At 42.8% G+C, this 21,149-nt stretch overlaps 2 protein-coding genes across 3 annotated transcripts in view; one reads left to right on the top strand and one right to left on the bottom strand.

Annotated features, from left to right (window-relative positions):
- The window catches only part of LOC137415565 (uncharacterized), a 76,904-nt gene extending 61,763 nt beyond the window's left edge, over positions 1-15,141 (top strand). Inside the window, exons 13-18 of the mRNA XM_068101162.2 lie at positions 1,821-2,314; positions 5,372-5,672; positions 9,816-9,892; positions 10,331-10,436; positions 10,515-10,637; positions 14,036-15,141. Coding sequence (XP_067957263.2) covers positions 1,821-2,314; positions 5,372-5,672; positions 9,816-9,892; positions 10,331-10,436; positions 10,515-10,637; positions 14,036-14,664 — 1,730 coding nt within the window. The 3' untranslated portion in view covers positions 14,665-15,141. The remainder of the gene's footprint in view (positions 1-1,820; positions 2,315-5,371; positions 5,673-9,815; positions 9,893-10,330; positions 10,437-10,514; positions 10,638-14,035) is intronic.
- Positions 15,117-21,149, bottom strand: part of LOC137415566 (cyclin-dependent kinase 2-associated protein 1-like) — a 67,147-nt gene continuing 61,114 nt past the window's right edge. For both annotated transcript variants that reach the window (XM_068101164.2, XM_068101163.2), the window contains one exon: positions 15,117-15,398. In XM_068101164.2, the coding sequence (XP_067957265.1) occupies positions 15,331-15,398 (68 nt within the window). In that variant the 3' untranslated portion in view covers positions 15,117-15,330. The remainder of the gene's footprint in view (positions 15,399-21,149) is intronic.

Here is a 21,149-nt window from a genome sequence, read left to right on the forward strand (position 1 = left end):
TGATACAGAAGCATAAGGTCTGTTGCTGTCACATTGCAGACAGGTTGGTGGTCACTGTGGGGTTTTTTTTTTGGTGTGTGTGTTTTACCGTCATTCCTCTGTTATTGCTCCCTTTTCAGTAACCTCCTCTGTTTAAACTCCCAAAATGGGAATCCCATCTTGTTTGTTTTTTATCTTACCTTTGTGGGACTCTCTTCCCTTACAACAACACAACATGCATTTTAAAGGCCATTTTCCCTACTAGAGCGGGGGTTAGCCTTGCGGTCCCCATGACAATCTTCTCCATCTTGCCCTATTTTCTGCATCTCCCCTTGTTAACCCCCTTGCCCGCATTTCTTCTTCCACCATCTTTAGCCAAGTCTTTCTCGGTCTTCCCCGTCCTCTACTTCCTTCTACATTCATTTCCATCACTCTTCTCAACCAGTCACTTTCATCCTTCCTCAACACATGACCAAACCATCTCAACATGTTCCTCTTCACAGCATCCATCACAGGCTCTATTCCCATCATCTTTCGCAATTCATCATTTGTCTTCCTCTCTCTCAACGATACTCCGTACATCCGTCGAACCATTCGCATTTCCACCCTTTCCAACCTTCGTTGCTGCTCTACGTTCATTACCCATGTCTCGCTCCCATAAATCATAACACTTCTCACACATGCAGCATACACGTTTCCCTTCAGCTTCAACGACACTCCCCTCCTCATCAGCACACCACTCAGTTCCCGAAACGTCTTCCATGCACATCTCACTCGAGCAACCGTTGCTGAGTCTGATCCACCTTCTCCATTCAGCATGTCTCCGAGGTAGCAAAATGTTTTCACAAACACAAACAAACTCTTCCCTTGAAAGATTCAAGTTGGTGGTACACCATCCTCTCACATGAACCTCCATTTTTGCTCGCCATCTCTTTCTTTATCGCCCTTTAACCACCCCTAACTGAAACCTCTTGTTGAAGGTTCCATAACTTAAGAAACAATTTACATCACTTACTATTCCTCTGATCATATTACTCAGGAAGTTGTAATTGGAGAATCGGTAATTAATAATTCATGTCAAATTGCATATATCATTATGGGACAAACAGTGCAACAACAACAAATTTTCCTCATCAATGATAATGATGAATTTTGACGTATGTATTCTAATAACATCCAACGGGAAAATGAAGATGTAGCACACTTCCCTTTGAGCTGACTAGCCTGGGTTTGACCCCCCCCCCTCCCCCTGACTATAAACCATGCCATTGGTACTTCGCAGGTCAGGAAAATACATCATGAAGTGTGCCGTCCCTCGGCTGGACTTCAAGCTGGGAACCTGGCTCTTAGCATCGGTTGTTGTACATTCAAGATACCATGGTGTCCCGTGAGAAGTTGGCGATTTATCGCCGGTGCCTCGGTCAAATTCAAGCTTCCCGGGTCAGCTAACACCGCAAAGGCAAAGGCCCACCCACCACCCAGCACAATCCTTGCCATCAGACTGCTTCATTATGACTGAACTTGCCTTTTGGCAGAGCATCAGAGACATACAGTGAAGCAAAATAAATAAATATTTCTAAAACCTTGGATGTTCTGGTAAATATTTCTTTGGAAATATTTTGGTCTCGTTTGTAGTCCTGGATTGTCATTCTGTGACTTAGCTCTGGATAAAATGAAGTCGGATGCTGAATGGGCATAATCGTTCAGGCCAAGTTCATTCATTGGACATGTACTAAAAGTGTACTTGGCCCTTGATAATGCTTTGTTTGTATTATATACAAAACGATGTAGTTGGTAGCTGGACGCACATTGTATGTTGAATTTTTTCCCGAACCATGCAGAGTTAATTTCTCCTGCTGCTGGCGATGGGGAGAGTTTTGGAAGAGATGTGCGAATTCGACATAGAGCCGGAGGAGATGGACGGGGTTTCGACGAAAGAGCGAGAGGAGATGGGGAGAGAGTGGTAGAAGATGGGGAGAGGGCCGGGGGAGATGGGCAAGGCTGTTGGGAAACACCTGGAGTAGATTGCATGAGAGTCGTAGAGGATGATGAGAGGGCTAGTGGAGATGGACAAGTAAATGGGGACAGACCAGGAGGTGACGGAGAGCCGGTGATGGGAGATGAATGCGGAGCCATGGAAAGAGCCCTCGGGGATGGTGAGAGAGCCGCCAGCAGTGGAGACAGAACAATGGGTGATGGAGAACGGACCGTGGGAGATGGAGAGAGAACTGATATGAGTAGAAGAGCAGGAAGAGGAGAAATTCAAGCGGCCTTGAGGGACATTCTACAGAGTGGGGAGGCTGCGAGAGATGCTCTTCGTGTGTTACTGCACCTGGTAACTGCACATCAATGTTTTATTTTTTACATGCCATATTTTTAATGTTTTACATACATTTAATTGTTTTTAATTTCCAGAAAAACAGTGTAAAAAATTATTATTTATAGATAACAAGTGTAAACTTATTATTTATGGATAAAAAAAACTAGTAGTATTCATAGATACTTGTGTAAAGCTATTATTTTAGATAGAACAAGCGTTACGCCTAGGTCCCCCGTCGGTGAAGTGATGTGAGGTGACAAAGTGGAAGACGCAAGGCGGCCATCTTGGATTTTGACGTAGCGACCCAATTTTCAATAGCGTTCTTCCTTATGCCGAGATACACCCACACACCAGGTTAGAAGTTGATACTTCGCTTATTAGTCCCCTACCGGTGTACACCGGAGGGGACTATAGGTTTGCACGCCGTCCCTCGTCTGTCAGTCCGTCACGCAACGAACAGTTTTCCGGACTTTTTTTTCTAAACTCTTAATGCTAATGATTTCAAACTTGGCACATGGTTTCCTCATGATAAGTTACAGATCGAGTTCGAAATTCACGACGTTTCGATCATTTTTGACAAAGTTATGGCACTTTGAACTTTGGGAATTCTGATAATTCTGATGATCCTTAACTCAGTGCCATTTTAAGTTTTAATTTCCTTTAAAAAAGATTTTCTCTGCAATAATAGGACCGATTGAGATCAAATTTTCACCGTAGGGGGGGACTTGGTCTGTAGAGTATTTTAATGGTAATTATGACATCACACGTCACGTGGTTCGGCCGCCATAGTTTTTCATGAAAACACGAAAACCGCTTTTTCTCTGCAACGGCTGAACAGATCGAGGCCAAACTTTGCAGGCAGAATCGCATACCCATGACAAACAAAAAAGTCACCGAGCATGATGTCATGCGTCACATGGTTTCAGAGTTATGACGTTTTTAAGCATGAACCTTTAAAACCGAGCCCCTCCCTCATTTTTGATCCAATCGAGGGGAAACTTCACAGATCTGTTCAGCATGTCAATCTACTAAAATGTCCTTTTGGAATTTGCGATAGGGCACGTGGTTTGGCAGATATCGTTAATTAAACGAAAATATTTTTTTTAAATGGATATCGCTTGTTTATTCTAGAGTTCTCCTCAAGCCACACCGTGCGCCCTCAGCCTCGACTGCGAATGTCAAAAGGGCGACACAGCGCGTGCTTTCGGGAGGGGCGGAGCCAAGCCGAGCAACATATATATACACATCGATCATTGATCGTGAACCGGAAAATATAATAAATTACTGATATTTAGCGACTCGAAAGGTTCTTTATCAACAACTTATTTTGTCGTGCTTCTGCTGACCTGTCTGCAAGGTGTATAAATCGAAGTCCCGAGTGCGAATCACAGGTGAGCCCGTCCTGAGGTAATTAGCGATTGGGAAGGATTCAGAACCTGTGAGTAAATAACCCTTGGTAATTTCCCCAACAGTTTTCCAGATGACAGACTGCCGGTAGGGGGCATGTATTGCAGCGCAATACTCAGAATGCTTGTTTTTCCAAGATATTCCGCTCACAAGGTTCAGACATACATGGCGGCGGCCATCTTGGATTTTGACGTGACGACCCAATTTTCAATAGCGTTCTTCCTTATGCCTAGATACACCCACACACCAGATTAGAAGTTGGTACTTCGCTTATTTTTCAAGATATTTCGCTCAAGCTTCAGACATACATGGCGGCGGCCATCTTGGATTTTGACGTGACGACCCAATTTTCAATAGCGTTCTTCCTTATGCCTAGTTCCACCCACACACCAAATTAGAATTCGGTTCGCTTACGCTTACGCACGCACGCACGGACGGACGCACACACGGACAGAGGGGAAAACCATAGTCCCCCTTTCGCTCCGCGGTGCGATGGGGGACAAAAACTAGCAGTGTACATACATACTAGTGTAAAACTATTATTTGTGGATAAAAACGAATCGTATTCATCGATACTAGTGTAAAGCTATTATTTATAGAAAGAAAAACTAGCAGTGTACATGTGTAAAACTTTTATTTTTAGATAAACCTATTTGTAATCATAGATACTAGTGAAAAACTATTATTTATCGATAGCAAACCTAGTAGTATTCATAGATATGAGTGTAAAACTATTATTTCGAGATAGAAAAACGAGTAGTATTGATAGATACTAGTGTAAAATTATTATTTATGGATAAAAAAACGAGTAGTGTTCATAGATATGAGTGTAAAACTATTATTTATAGATAGAAAAACTCGTAGTATTCATACACACGAGTGAAAAACTATTATTTATAGTAACAAACCTAGTAATATTCATAGATACCAGTGTGAAACTATTATTTATAGATAGCAAAACTTGTAGTAATTGTAGATACCAGTGTAAAAGAATTATTTATAGATAATCACACTCGTAGTATTGATAGATACTAGTGTAATACTATTATTTATAGATAGCCACACGAGTAGTATTTGTGGATACTAGTGTAATATTATTATTTATACATCAACAAAACTAATCGTATTCATAGATACAAGTGTAAAACTATTATTTATACATCACAAAAGACTGGAAGGATTGTTTTTGTACCTTTGGACACAATCATTTGAGGGAAGGTTTCACAGCTTTGTCTTTCTTACATTTTTATTTTCTATAGAGGTGTTGGCTTAGCGGTTAGGGTGCCGGCTTGGGATCCTAGGATCCTGGGTTCGAATCCGTCGATCGCTGAATTAACGCCAGGGGGGTTGACTCAGCCTGTCATCCTTCCGAGGTCGGCAAATTGAGTACCAGCTTGCTGGGATGAATGATCACGGTGTGTACCCGGCTTCAGAATAGGTACACCGTATCCCTGCGCATCGTAAGAGCGTGACCAAGGGTTGGCGTCAGCAAGGGCATCCGGCCATAAAAACATTGCCTCAAAAAGGGAACCATGATTGTCATGGGGCCCGCAAGGCTAGCGGGGAAAATGGCCTTAAAACGATCATTCATTCATTCATTCATTCATAGAGGAATTGTTTTTGGACTCTATGCCTAATTTTTCTTACATTATCTTTTTTCCCCAGACAGAAAAAGCTCTGCAACGACTCGCCGCTGGTCATTCCAACCCGATGTACACCAGCCAAGCAAGTGTGGCACGTAAAGCTCGGGATGCTTGTGGTTGGCCTCGACTTCTTGCCGCTCTTGGTTTCCGTTTCGAGCCTGCGATTGGATCGTTCCCTCACTCCGTCACCGTATCGTCGCCCCGTCCCGTCACTCTCTCAGGCGAACTTTCAACCCGTTCGCTTCCTCCATCTCTCTTCTTCCCACGTGCTGATCCTGGAGGCCGGCTTCGTTTAGCGAGTATGGACATGCAAGCTTTGTTGGGTATGTTTCATATTTACAAATGTTCCTTCTTCGAACTTCCTTACAGTATTGGTTATAATGTCCCTATCATGCCTCACCCTCACCATCACCACCAACAACAACAAACAACCTCTCACCACCGTTTTTAATCAACTTTTCATTCAGGTTTCATCTCCCTTGTCATTGTAATATTTTCTTCCCAACTCACTTCATTACAACTTCGCATTCACTATGTACGTATGAAGGTTTCAAACCATGTTCATATAGCATTGAATAACCAATCGGTTTCTGTTTCCTTTGTTGATGCCATTTCTAATAACGGCAGGGCTTGTTAAGCTATAGGATAGGGGAAGGCTTATTGCTGTTGTAGGGTTTGCTTCTGCAATTAGCACCCACAATTTCTAATGGTACTGCAGAGCTTCTTAGACCCCTTAGAAGTACTAAACCACCATTTGGAATTTTTTCCTGCACTACCACCACTCTCAATTTTCAAGCTATATCTCAGAGCCGGCTGGGACTTTCAGAATGAAATTTTGCCTCGATAATGGGAATATAGAGTATGCAGATTTGACATAATTGAACCTTCAAGACCTAATTGTAGTCATTTTAACATTTTTATGTAACAGCATCACAGTTTTTGAGACGTCTCCAAATGAATGATCGTTTTGAGGCCATTTTCCCCGCTACAGCGGGATGAATGACCACTTAGACACAAATACACAACAAGGGAATGAACCACCTTTAGAGGTCATGTTTCCCCACAGAATGAGGGTTGGCCTTTTCCGGGCACCGTGGTCCCCTTTCCGAAGCAATGTTTTATGGCCGGATGCCCTTCCTGCTACCAACCCTGTTAGTTGCCTCTTGCAACACACAGGGAATTACCAGTGAACTGGTACTCAATTTGCCGACCTCAGGAGGATGACAGGCTGAGTCAACAGCGGAATGATAAAATAAAATAAATGGTTTATTTTAGTCGGCCGGCACTCAGCTTGCTCAACGAGATCGTTGAATGAAGTCGGCAGTACAAAATTGCCTGAGCCGCTCGCACGGGAAACGCCCAACAATTGCGCCGTCACTCTCCACAGTGAGGTAACTCGTGCAGGCGGTCCTCGTTTGGTCCCCACTCCGTCCGAAGCACCAAGAGCCCCACAAACACCTCCTCCTCACGATCGCAAAAGTCCACACGAGCTCCGCAAAGTTCTCCTCACGCTCACACACGAGCCAGGAACTGCCAAGCCAGAGACAAAGAGCGACCCGACCGGCCGAGAGTCTTATTCCTCCTTTTCGAACATTCCCGCTCTGACGTCACTCTGTCCAATCGCCGAGCTCCGTTTAATCGCCCCATGGTCTTGCTTGACCACTGACGAACTTTGGGGCATGGCCGTTTTTTCTTACTCGGCTGGTGGGCGGGGTCAATTGTCGATCGAGAACGTTCAGCTTCTGTCGGCATGGTGTCGGCTATTGTGGTTTAATGGCAGGTTGTTATTATTGTTGTTGTAACAAGCATGAGTTTTATTGGATGGTTTTATGGCCGGCCTTGATGCAATTGTAAAAAAAACGTAGGGAAAAGCCACAGGAGGCAATCACAAACTGGGGGAAAACTACCTTAACCCCGATGTAGTTAACACTGCTCCACCCCATGTGTGAAGACACATAAACAACCTTCAGCTCCAGTTTCCCTTCTTAATACATCGAGATGTCTCCTATGCGTCCACAGTCCATGCTAATACAATACAGTCCTATCTGTACTATGGTATTTCATCATCTACCCCCACAAACATAACAATACTTTATAGGCATACTCGCATTCTAATTGTACTTACTTTATAGACGTACTCACATTCTAATTGTACAGACTTTACAGACGTACTCGGTTGAAAAAAGGTGTATGTACTACCGGCTACCACTATGTGGCGTTTGTCTCCACAGAATGTGATAAAGGACGCCACAGACAGACAGAACCACAAACAAATGAAAAATCACTCATAGAGCGACACTTGGCAAAAGAGAACAAAGCAGAATGGCACTCAGTAGAGCATCCTTTTAACCTCGCAAATAATTGGTGGTTGAATTCAGTTGGCTGATATGAAAATACAATTCAAATTTCAAGTCAAACGGATGGAAATTGAGGCTTTAAGAAATTTGAAAAAAGTGGTTGACCTTTGGCTGATGCTGATCTCAAAAATAGTTGTTGGTTGAATTCAGTTAACTGATATGTAAATCCCATTCAAATTTCAAGTGAATCGGATTAAAATTGAGGATTTTAGAAATTTGAAATCGTTGTTGACCTTTGGCCTATGGTGATCTCAAAAATAGTTGTTGGTTGGTTTCAGTTAGCTGAAATGAAAATCTATTCATATTTCAAGTACTCACATTGTGGATTAAAATTGAGGATTTTAGAAATTTGAAAAAAAGTGGTAGACTTTTGGCCTCTGTTGACCTTTAGAGCTTTTGACCTCAATAATATATAGGATTTTGTCGGACCACGAACTCTAACATTTGGTGAAGTTTCGTGAAGATCGGTTTCAAATTATGACCTGAAGGCAAGTATAAGTGAGTGGACACACACACACACACACACACACACACACACACACACACACACACACACACACACACACACACACACACACACACACACACACACACACACACACACACACACACACACACACACACACACACACACACACACGCACACACACACCGGAATGATCAACATGCTTGCAAAAAACAACAACACATTTTGCCAAGTAATAAACGGACCCAAATGCAATTTGGGTAATAAGCTCTGACGAGGGTAATAAGCTAAAAAGCTATTATTGATGGCCATTTAGAATGAGAGAGATGAAAAACAGACAAGATACACAAGTATGAACAGACATGGGTAATGAACGTAGAGCAGCAACGAAGGCTGGAAAGGGTGGAAATGCGAATGGTTCGGTGGATGTGTGGAGTATCGTTGAGAGAGAGAGGAAGACAAATGATGAATTGCGAAAGATGATGGCAATAGAGCCTGTGATGGATGCTGTGAAGAGGAACAGGTTGAGATGGTTTGGTCATGTGTTGAGGAAGGATGAAAGTGACTGGTTGAGAAGAGTGATGGAAATGAATGTAGAAGGAAGTAGAGGACGGGGAAGACCGAGAAATACTTGGCTAAAGGTGGTGGAAGAAGAAATGCGGGCAAGGGGGTTAACAAGGGGAGATGCAGAAAATAGGGCAAAATGGAGAAGATTGTCATGGGGACCACAAGGCTAACCCCCGCTTTAGCAGGGAAAATGGCCTTAAAATGCCTGTTGTTTGTTGTATACACAAGTGATATGCATGCCTTAAAAAGGGAAATAAAACAGGTAAAACCTCATGAAAAGGAGGTTGAATTTACATCAGGGAGAGAGATCTTGAGAAATTTTCAGATGTATTGAAATCTCATATTTACCATATTATCTTATAATAAGCGTTCATCATGAAACTGTTGAATATGTCTTTCAAACAGAGCTAACAATGATTTTTGTATTGAAATTGCCTATTTTTCTTTATTCATTGTACCTTGCGCTTGCCGATGGATGCTCCTTCAAGGAGTCACAAGTTTCATCACAAACCTATCAAAGCCGTTAACTCCTACACCATCCAGGGTTCCTGCCTTTCACTTACTGTTACATCATATACTGTGCTTGTTCATGAAGTGTTATTTTACTCATACACCTCCTGATACACTTCAGTTTTCCTGTTCACGCCCTCGCTCAATGCACGCACCTGTGGCCCAGCTATTACATTACCTCACACATCTAAGAACCAGATTTTGCATTAAGGAGAAAGATGATATCTCAACACGAGGATGGTTTACACTATGCGTCTGCGAGTTCAGATGCTATTGATTTGATTTGGGAATAAAAGGTACAATTAAGAGTTGCTTCCTCTTTCATTATACAATTCAAGATTTTTATTAAAAAACAAACTTCACTATATGAATGTAAACGTTACAGAAATTGATGGAATACAAGGAAAGATAATTTTATTCATTCCCACTACAATGATGACAAATGTCTCGTCCATGTAATAATTGTAACACTTTATTGGGTTTGCAAATGTGAACATGCAGTTTCATTATAACAGAAAGACCAGTTAGTGACTGAGAAATTATTTTTCCTTTTAAAATGTTCCCAGGACTTCCACGACCTGCCTTCCACATCCTGCTGAATCTTCTCCCACACTGGAGCACTGGAAAGCAAGCTATTGAGCTGGTTCGTCTCTCCGACACAACCTCACACCTCATTTATTGTTCCCCTCACTATGGAATTGCTAATCCCTGGTGTTGGGTTAGCGGTCAGGGTGCCAGCTTGGGATCCCAGGATCCTGGGTTCGAATCCTGGTCGATCGCTGAATTAACGCCAGGGGGGTTGACTCAGCCTGTCATCCTTCCGAGGTCGGCTAATTGAGTACCAGTTCACTGGTAATTCCCTGCTTGTCGTAAAAGGCGACAAAAAGGGTTGGCGGCAGGAAGGGCATCCGGCCGTAAAACATTGCTTCGAAAAGGAGACCAACAAAAACAACAACAACCACGGTGCCCGAAAAAGGCCAACCCCGGCTTTGCGGGGAAAAATGGCCTCTAAAGGCTGTTTTTTTTTTTCCCCCACTATGGAATTTCTCTCTACTACATTGCACTCTCCTTCCTCCCTTAGCTCCAAGAAGTTCTTCATTCTTGGCAACCAGGTGGATTAGAACCTCCGACTGTCACGACTCAAACCGAGGAGCTTTCTTTCTGCTTTCCTCTCCTTCAGGCCATAGGTACCAGCATGGTAGATGGGTATCGAATGTTAAAATTGGTTTAAGAGACTAAGTAAACCTGAGCTCTATTACTTGTAGGTGTGGAGGTGGTAACGACGGGTGGGCAAGAAGAAAGGACGGAGAGAAGCGACCGATTGACTTTTATACCTGCTTCTCATCGAAGCCTGAAGGTTGCACTCATGGCATTGAAAGCCATATTTGGTAAGTAAGTGATCTACCACTTGTTTGATATGCTCGTGAAACGTGCATCACCTTGCCTGTTTGTATTATAAATACTAGCAACCTTACCCGCCCTATGGGCGGGGCTTCAATTGGGAGGCCCAAATGAAAAGGCATAATATCACATATTGAAGGCTTTTATTATTTTAAACGATTTATATAAACATCCGTTAAATCATATCACACACAAATCATCAAAATCTAAACAGTATTTGTAGAATTTCAATAAAAGCCACATCACTGTTCATATTGGTAAATATTATTCCATAGTGTTTGGAAAAACTGGAAAATTGGGAAAACACTATAGCATAGTTTACTCCAGGGGGTCCCAGGATTACCCACCCAAAATTTCTTTGGGATCGGTTCAGCCATTTTTGCGGTACCTGGGAACGGACAGACAGACATTTGGTGAATTATAGTGAGAGGCCGATTCTCACGTGGTGCAACCACGTGGCTACTTTGAAACAGGGACGTTCCATGCACATGCTAACATACTCCAGAGAACCATGGTACCCAGCCAGCTTTTTTCTGAGCAACAGGAAACTTCCAATCACCACTAACCTGAAACAAATTATCAAGCAGTAAAACCAGTATTAATACTACTACTACTAGGGGTTGATGGAATGATGTCATTCCTCCATACGGATCAATCCATTGCATTCATTTCGTGCAAACCCAAACATTCCACATCTTGACATTTTCAATTCATGTCCTTCCAGGACTTCCTCTTGGCTTTCTTCCTTCCACCACGACCGTTATTACTTTCCTTAAGGTGGGTTTTCACGGGACACGCGAACGGTTCGCGAAGGATGCGAATGTCGAAAAAATGGCAAAGTCCAACATTCGTATTATAGGCTCCAAAAGTTCGCCAAACATGCGCGGGGGTTCGGAAGCGTCGTCAATTGTTCGCAAGAGTCGTTTTTTGTTCGGCGGGTATTTCAAACATTTTTGATTGGTATTTTTGATTGTTCGGCGGGTACGACTACGTCGTCGGCGGGTATTTCAAACTTTTTTGAAATTCCCGCCGAACAAAAAACGACTCCTGCGAACAATTGACGACGCTTCCGAACCCCCGCGCATGTTTGGCGAACTTTTGGAGCCTAAAATACGAATGTTGGACTTTGCCATTTTTTCGACATTCGCATCCTTCGCGAACCGTTCGCGTGTCCCGTGAAAACCCACCTTTACACCTTCATCTTCTGACCTCCCTTGCACATGACTATTTCAAGTCTTCTCTTTAAGTTCTTCTTCACTCTTACTGATTGCTAGAGTCTCTTCCTAATTTCTGAGCTTGAATTCTTTTTCAGAGACGATCCATTCATTCATCATATCATTCTCATCTCTTATTTCCATTCTTTTTACATCTCGATCCGTACTACCCACATTCTGCCTCCGTACAGATACCGATGTGATAGATTTTATAAACTCAAACTTTTACACATAATGGAATGTTTCTCTGCTTCATGATATCACCTCATTCCCTTCACTTATTCCACACTTACAATATTCTTGACCGAACAGCGGAGTCTGCTCCGCCTGATCCCTTTATCATGTCTCCATGGTAACAGAAATATTTTGCCTTTTAAAAGTTAAATTCTGAGCTCGAGGGTTTCTTTTTGTTCATCTTTTTCTTAAAATTATTGATCCTCACATCTTCTAAATATGAAAATCTCCGATTTTGTTACAAGATCTCCAGCGATACCTCTATACCTCTCGTGATACCAACTGTGACTGTCTGCATCAAATTTAATTAATTCAAACCCTTTTCCGTATATTGAAAAAGGTCATCATCCGCTTTCTTCCCTCTGTGTCCTTCGTTTTATTAATGTTATTTTCTATTACGCTTTTCTAATTTTTTTAAAGATATCTTTTGCTTCACTTTCAGCATTCAATAACATGGGAATCGCAACCTTTCATTCTTCCATCACTACTACAAACCACGGAGTTAAAACTGATCGCTGATGTAATCCAACCTTGACTTATCATTCCAGTGCATCCCAAGTTTGTCTTCACCATAATGCTTGATTATTTTTTTTTATACATTCCCACGACTCATAATTTGTTATCGAGTTCCATCAAGTCGTGTCCAATTTCTGGTGACATGCATGGTCAGATTTCTCCAAACACCCCTTTCCTGCACTGCTTCCCGAAACTCTGGCAGAGATGGCTTGGTTGAATGATTGAAACATACAAGGTCTAATGCACAGATAGTGAACAGAACAAAATGGAAACACGAGGATGCATGGGCCATACAATATGTATGCAAAGCACATGTATGTGACCGGCCTGTGAAATGGCCATATTTCCTCCCAGCAGTAGTCTCGTCGTGTTTATACGTGCTGCAGCTCAAGTCTGGGATTAAGAGGATGCAAGAGGGAACCTCGGTGACCTCAAACGGAGTGTAATTGTTGGTGCACGTTTGGCATGCGCTTCAGTGAAAGGCTGCAGAAATTTGTAATGTGTCACCAGGAACTGTCGAAAAGGTGATATCAGCCTGGGAAAAAGAGGGAAGACTACGTCGTCAAAGGGCAACAGTGGGCAGAAGCGCATACTCGACAAGTGTGATGCACAGGCATTCGTTTGGACTGAGGCAAGACAGTAGAGCAATGGTGGGCAAACTATGCGGAGTTCAACATGAGTCGGGAGCATCCTGTATCGTCGAATGTTAGAAGGGAATATGACAGAGCGGGATCGAATAGCCAGGTTGCTCTGCACAAACTTCTCATTATACCTTTCAAACCCGTTTGCGGGTCCAGTGGTGCAAGGAGAATAGGCAATGGACTGTCGAGCAGTGGAAGAATGTGATATGATCTCATGAGTTGGCCTTCACCATGTTTTTGAAGAATGGATGTGTGTACCATGTGGTGACAGCCCAGGGAGCTCTACAGCCTCAAGTTCCTGGTGGCAACAGTAAAAGGTTGTGGCGGTTTCATAATGGTGTGAGGCCTGGAATAGGTCCACTGATTCCATTGTAAAGGTTGATGCAGCACACTTTGTTACTGTCCTGAGCAATCATCTACCTCCCATGATGCAGCATTTCTTCCCTAGTGGGAGGGGTGTCTGAGAACAATAATGGTCTACTCCACAGGGCTCGTGGTGTCACCGGGTGTTTTCACCAGATGAGCATGGAGAAGACAGGTGATGTGGGTTGGGCAGCAGAGAAAAGAGATGAATATCAGGTTAGAGGGGAAGGAGATCAGACAAGGAAATGGGTTTGAGTATCTGGGGGGGAACAATGACCAGGAATTGTAAGTCAGTCAGTCTACCGAATGCCGTTCTATTTGGATAAAGGTATTTGTGCATTCTAATGTGTTTGATGTACCCATAGCATTTCATTCGTCATGATTGTACATATGAGTGATTATTCCTGTACCCTGTAGGTGATTGTCAAGATGGACCAAGTCCAACCATTTCCATTGAAAGCATACCTCCGGATTCTCCTACTCTCGCTCCACCATCTCCGGCCAGGAGCCTTGACTCTGCCCTCGATTCACTTTCTCTTCATTCATGTCCCACTCGATCCAGCAGCCCCACTCAGAGCCTTAATCAGTCCACCTACATTTATAACTCCAGCCAATGTAACACTCTTCCTCATTTTAACACTCCCAACTACAAGCGGTATGCCCTCGATCACGCGAACACGAGCGCAAACCTCAATCGGGTCGACCACATCAACACAAGGCCGCACCAAGCAGCTGTGATGCACACAAAAAACAAGGGAAACTGGTCCAGTCATAGGTATACTTCCCAGTTTTCTCAGCTTCCTATAAACTTCCAGTCTGTTGCACCACCACTCTTATCCCGCCCTCCTCACTCCATGGCATCTCATTTCCAATCGTGTTCTCCCTCTTCCACACTCTCCTTACTTTCTTCTCCGACACTAAGCCCCTCATCTATGCCTTGCTCACCACCACAACAACCCCTCACCCTCAACCCCAGCACAGACTCTCCTTTCCGCAGGGTAAGCCGGAGTAAAGAAAAAGGGCGAGATATCGATAGAAAACTGTAACGAAACATGTTTATGACAGTGAACGAAGAATACAGGGCCATCTACATGTATGCGAGGTGGGAGGGGAGAAGGGTGGGGCAATTTGAGAAAAGGAATGACAGAGAAGAGAAAAATAAATATGTGGGTAAGATGAGACGAAGGGGACGAGGAAGTTAGGGTTCCCTCATTTTATTATGTTAAATGGATTTGATCCCAAAATAAATAAATATGAGATAAAAAACCTCGTTGGTAAAGGTAGGGTTAATTAAAGGGAGATAAACAACAGATGTAACCCTCATGATGGAAGGATAGTAAGGATGGACAAGATAAAGAACAGGTATAAATGAGGTGGAAGGATGACGGCTTAGTTCTGCTTCTTTAACGCTTCCCTACCTCCTGATCCGACCCTCTTCTCCCACACTTTTTAACTCCTGTATTCGTTTTTGATTTGAACAGAAAACTCTCAGGAGGCATTTTATATTAAACCATCAAAGTTTATTCCTGTTGTTTATAACCACTTGTAAAAGGGGCAGGCACGATAGGAATGATGGGACATTAGGATTCCAGTCACACGCAAGCATGGGGTGACGTCGTCGGGACAAGGCATCCCAGTCACCTTCAATGACTCCCATGATGCTGGCCCTGCCAGCCTTCGGCCCACCTCGCCCAAAAGGAGCACTAAAGGAATCAAGAGCGAGCGCTCCGCTCCGTCTCGGCCAAGCACTCACGTACGAGCGCTCGAGCATGGATTATACCTGGGGAGAAAAGCAAAGGAAACGATGAACACAAATGTTACACGATAGCGATAGTTTGATATTGTTATTGACCAAATACTAAAAAAAAGGGTTCTTCAAAATGAATGCTGCTTGGTCGATGTAGCAGGTTTATTCTAGTTTGCTAAACTTGTTTGTGAAAACTATACTAGCAATGCAATACATGTACACACTCAACATTCCAAAGCTTGTGATCGCATGGTGCATGGGCCTTCAACATATTACATCGGCAAACACTCCTTCCATTCCCCCTTTGTACACATTGCAGTCCCCAATCCCCCCATGCTGTTATACGATCCTTCTCAGGGAAATCGACCTTCCTGTAAATCATGTGACTGGGTTTCTTCTCTCACAAATTTCGTTTTCACTTTGCCTGAACTGCCATTTCCATATGGTACAAAAACAGGAAGCAAAGGAACTCTACATAGCTAAACAGCATTGCAGGTACATTTAACAGGAGTTCATACCCCACACAGTAAAAGCATAATGAAACCCAACATAGAACCATTTACACACTTTTTAAAAATAACTAAAAATAAACAAAAGTAACACTCCCGAGGTAGTTCACACACGGGGTGGGTACTCTGAGGGGGCCGCATGGCCCATTTGATGTTTTGCAAATGGTGGAATTTCATACTATGGGGAATCCTGTAAAGAGTTTGGGTTCCCCAATAAAATGGCATGTTTTTATTGAAATAACTGTGGATCAAGTATTGCAAACAGCGTATTACGTATACTTCCACATTCCCTTATGCACTGGATGCAATACAGAGTGGTACAGCGGCTCCAAACATCCAGCCCCATCATACCTCAAAATGAATCCACTGAGTTTCAGGACGTATATAAACAAACCTGGTTCAACTCACTGCCATGTACAGTTTTTTTAATTACAGAGAACTTCTCCACAGCTGTGCTACAACAGGAAGCAAACCAACAAGTAAACAAGAAGACGCCATGTGGAGCACTATACTTGCAAAATCTGCCCCTACCCAACCCCCCACCCCCCCCCCCCCCAAAGGTTCCATTAATACAGCAAATTGTCAATTTCATCAAGATTAAAATTGACGATCTTGATCAAAGCTCAGGTCAATAGGATGAAAAGTCAATTTTTCAGATGAAAAATGATTTTAAAAGTTTGCCCTTGAGTTGACCTTTTGACCTAAAAATAGTTGGTTTTCCAATTTATTGACAATGTACAAATGCTGTTCAATTTTCAAGTCAATCGGATTAACAATGGTGATTTTAGAAACTTGACTTCCAGATGACCTTTGACCTCAATCAATAGGCCTCTCAATTGGGACGACCTCTGCAACTTGGTGAAGTTTCATAACGATCGGTTTAGAATTGTGACCTGTAGGCCGGTGACAAACAGCCAGACAGTATAACAAACGCAACCGACCAATATACTTGAAAAATCTTCGATTTTGCAAGTAGAAAAAGAATAATCACTGGAGTCGGTGTGTGGCATCCTGATTTAAATGTACCACAGCACTGGATCATTTACTAAAGTACCACAAAAAAGTCTCCAAGCTAACATTTCCCTTGGTTTGTGTCACCGTCACCATTCTTTGCACATCTATGTACTATAAGTTGGGTCACGTGATCAAAAGTGGGTTATTTCAAGATGAGTAAAACATCAACAAAATTGTTGGTAGCTTCGATAAAGTCAGAAATACATGTAAAGTCATAACGAACACCGTTTTACAGCAGGCAAATGAATTTACAAAAGCTTGCAGATACACAATGAAATCATTGGCACCTAATGGATTATATTGTTGTAAAAGAAGAAGATTTAAAAGAAGTTCCAATCACCAGAGTGATGTGTGATGCTGAGTGTTGACGAGTGCGATTCAAATTGATTATTAAAGTTGTCGCCATTTAGACCCCAAGATGTTTAACCCCCAAAGCATAACGCGAGAGATTCCTTAAACAAGAATAAATCTCTTTCAAACCCTTGACGCTAAACTGCAATATGAGGGTCGGACAGCATTTGATGATATTGAACATGAATGGAAAAGTTTAAACAAACAATGCGTTCCAGCGATATTGAAATTATTGATCCCACGCTATAAAAACAACTATAGCAATGCGACTGCATTGCCAATATGCAGGGGCGTCGAGAGGGGAGGTCGGGGGTGGAAGGGAGGATCGCTGCCTCTGGATCCCGGAGTCCATTGAGGGGCCCGAGCTTGTCCTGTAATTTTTTTTTAAACAGCACAGTGAAACCCCTCATCGGCTCATCCTCGTCATCTATCTATAATTCCAGTAATCTCTGTGTGTATGTGTGTGTGTGTTTGTCTGACCGCTGTTTCTCGACAACCACGGGTCCGATCTAATTGAAACTTGCCAGGTATATTGCTGGGGACCCGAGGATGTGCCTTTTCAAGGTTTGAAATTAATCGGACAAGTGGTTCCCAAGGTATGGTCACCGTACTCGCAAGCCGTTCGCTTTGGCTTTGCGAATGGACCAAACCATTTCATGTAAATAGAGGGGGGGGGGTTCTACCGTACTCGCAAGCCGTTCGCTTTGGCTTTGCGAATGGACCAAACCATTTCATGTAAATAGAGGGGGGGGGGGGTTCTGTGGTCGTTACTGCCACGTGGTTTCAAAGTTGCCAATGGACCAAACCATTTCATGTAAATAGAGGGGGGGGGTTCTGTGGTCGTTACTGCCACGTGGTTTCAAAGTTTTTTTTTGTTGTTGTTGTTTGCACGCATGTTTTTTTGCACGCACGTACGGGACCAAACCCGTATGGACCAAACCATTTAATGTAAATAGAGGGGGGGGGATATAATTTTAGATATATATATAGTACGGGCACGCCCTAGTTACATTTAAACGCAGAAGCTGATTTTGCTTTCCTTGCCGGCTTTCTTGTCGCAAACAAAACAACATTTACCGCTGTTAAAGGTACAGTCTCAAACTTTACATAAAATGGTTATTAACCAGAAATGTGCGTTACAAACAAATCGGTTTGTATCCTTTGTCCAAAAAAATTATGAACCATCTTCTCGCGTATTTTTTTGCCAATCTTATGGAGAAATGGTGTTCAACTGTCGAGGGTGCGAATTGACTCGATTGGTCCAAGCGTCCCGCTATCTCCTTTATTTTCGATCATACGGCTAAATAAAAGTGACCGTTTGTTTTTCATTAAAGAAAGTTCCTTTAAAAAGTTATAAAAGAGAAAAAGGGTGGGGGCCCCGAGGTTGTTTGCCTCAGGGATCGTGCTGCCTCTCGATGCCCCTGCCAATATGCCTCCGCACAGTCCCTGTCCGTGACAACAGGTAGATGTCCTCATTGACTATCCTAAAAATAAACACGTTTGATTTAAATCCCTTCAGCTGTTCTCACGTATCACATTTTTACCAGACATGCCAGGTTTCACATCGATCGGTGAAGCATTTTCGGACAAGGTTTTTTTATTTTTTGGGAAATATCGGATTTCAAGCAAATATGGCTGCCAAACCACGTCACATACAACATTTTAAAAAATGTACACTCTGCATATGTATAGGTAGGGGATCACATTTTGTGAAGATTCGTGCTGATCGGATAAGGTTTGTTTTTCTATCCAAGCTGGCTGCCAAACCATGTGACCAATGATGTTTTCGTTATCAACTTTTAATCGCCATGCCGAGTCAATGACACACGTAAAGTTGAGTTTATCGCTTCGGTGGTTTGGCAGAAGTTTTTTTTTAAATTAAAGGTTAAATTCAATACGGGTGCCAAACCATGTGACTATGTGACAAACCTATGATGTCATAAATTTAATATTTCGATACAAATGGGTCATAGATCACGTGCATGGAATTTCAGATTTTTAGGATAATGCATTCGATGAAAACATTTATGACTAGTATACCACTTCACCAATGATATCATTATCATGATTTTGTTCCCCATTGTGAGTACTTGACAATGTGGCAAATTTAAAAATTTTCCATTCAGCGGTTTCTGAGAAATGTATTTTTTTATTTTTCCCGTTTAATCCAAGATGGCTGCCATACCATGTGACCTATGTCACAATTATCATTTTTAAAAAACATTCCACATGGGTGTCGCTGCTACCCTGAAAGTTTCCACTCAATCGGATGTGTGGTTGCTGAGAAAAATGAGGTTTAGCCCAGAGGTATGCAAGGACGGACAGACGAAAACAAAATGTCTCCGGCCACCTTCTAACTTACACACACAAAAACAAACAAGGAAGAGCAATCAGATTGCAGACACTCACCAGGACGTGTTTTTAGTGTTGAAGGGCTTTTGTCTTTAAACATACATGGCAGCCGATCCACGTGACCGGACATCATTATTATTTTTTCCCTCCAACAATTTATTATATCCCGAGACGACGCTCAAAAAATTTCATCTTCATCGGATGAAGTTTTGCACTTGTCAAATTATGACGTCATAATGGAGGCACCTATGACATCATCATTGAATATATGAATGAATATGACATCATTAACATATGTAATTCCCCATGGAGAGTTCTTTACAATGCGCCATGTCAATTTTTTCTATTCAGCACTTTCAGAGATAAAGGTGCAAAGTTTTTCGTTTTTTCAAATGGTGCCCGTACCACGTGACAGATGATGTCATAATTATCATTTAAAAATTCTACAGGAGGTGCACCTATGGTGAAAATTTCCTGTCAATCGGACCAACGGTTGCAGAGAAAATCATATTTAATCTGTGCATACAAACAGACAGACAGACATACAAACAGACAAACGGACTCAAATGCAATACCCTCTCCTCTGGCGAGGGTAATAGGCTAACCTGCTAAATTACACACACACAAAAACATATAAAAATAATTTTCACCCCTATTCAAACAATGCCCCCACATTCATGGCATTTCGCACAATAATTTTTATACCAGTATATGAGGAATTTAATATCCTTGCCAACAAGATACAAAGCTTTGCTGAAAAGACTCAAACAATAAACATAAACTGACAATGGCCCTATACATTTTTGGTGAAAATCTGGCAACCTGCGACCTTACGGGTAGAGTTGTATTTTGAGTGATAAAACAGAGAAGGAAAAGAGCTACACATTGCTATCACACATTTTCCATCTCTGGTGACCCAAGCCTTGCTAAACATCACAACTAGCCTTGCTTTCTCTGACTGATACCGATGATGAAAATTTTGGTCTGGCTCAAGGGGCAACAACTCTCCATTCCAATTTCATTCATAAGAGCAATCACAAATTGCAGACCCTCGCCAGGATGTGTTTTTGGTGTTTTTTAAGGCATTTGTGTTAAAACTGGGCCATTGTACATAGTTTGCTTTTCTGGTGGTCGTGGCGGATTTTTGACCGTTGGGTCTGCCCTCTGCTCGGTCCCGGCTCTGCTCCTGGCTTCGCCTGCCCGGCTCCTCCACTGTTTCCTCAGGCCCGCTCCCGTTGTTTGCGGCGGTGGCTGTTTGCCGCTGTGGTCTTGATTAGCGGCTGCAGTCGTTTGCCGCTGCGTTTGCCGCTTTGCCTCCTCGACCTTGGCCTCGTACTCGTCCCTTCGCTCCTGCCTGGCATGGCTCTGAGGTACTCCGCCGCAAGGCTTCTTCTGCTCAATACCCGCTCCACCCCATCATGCATCTCTGCCATCAAATCAAATGGACTCCTCCGACGACCCAGGTACATTCACCATGGCTCCGGTCGTAAGTTTGTTTATTTGCAATCAGGTCACTCCATCCCCGTCCTCTGGTCGGCTCAGCGCACTCTCACTCTTC

Source organism: Myxine glutinosa, chromosome 6 (assembly GCF_964187855.1).
Source record: "Myxine glutinosa chromosome 6, kmMyxGlut1.1, whole genome shotgun sequence".
NCBI classification, from domain to species: Eukaryota; Metazoa; Chordata; class Myxini; order Myxiniformes; family Myxinidae; genus Myxine; species Myxine glutinosa.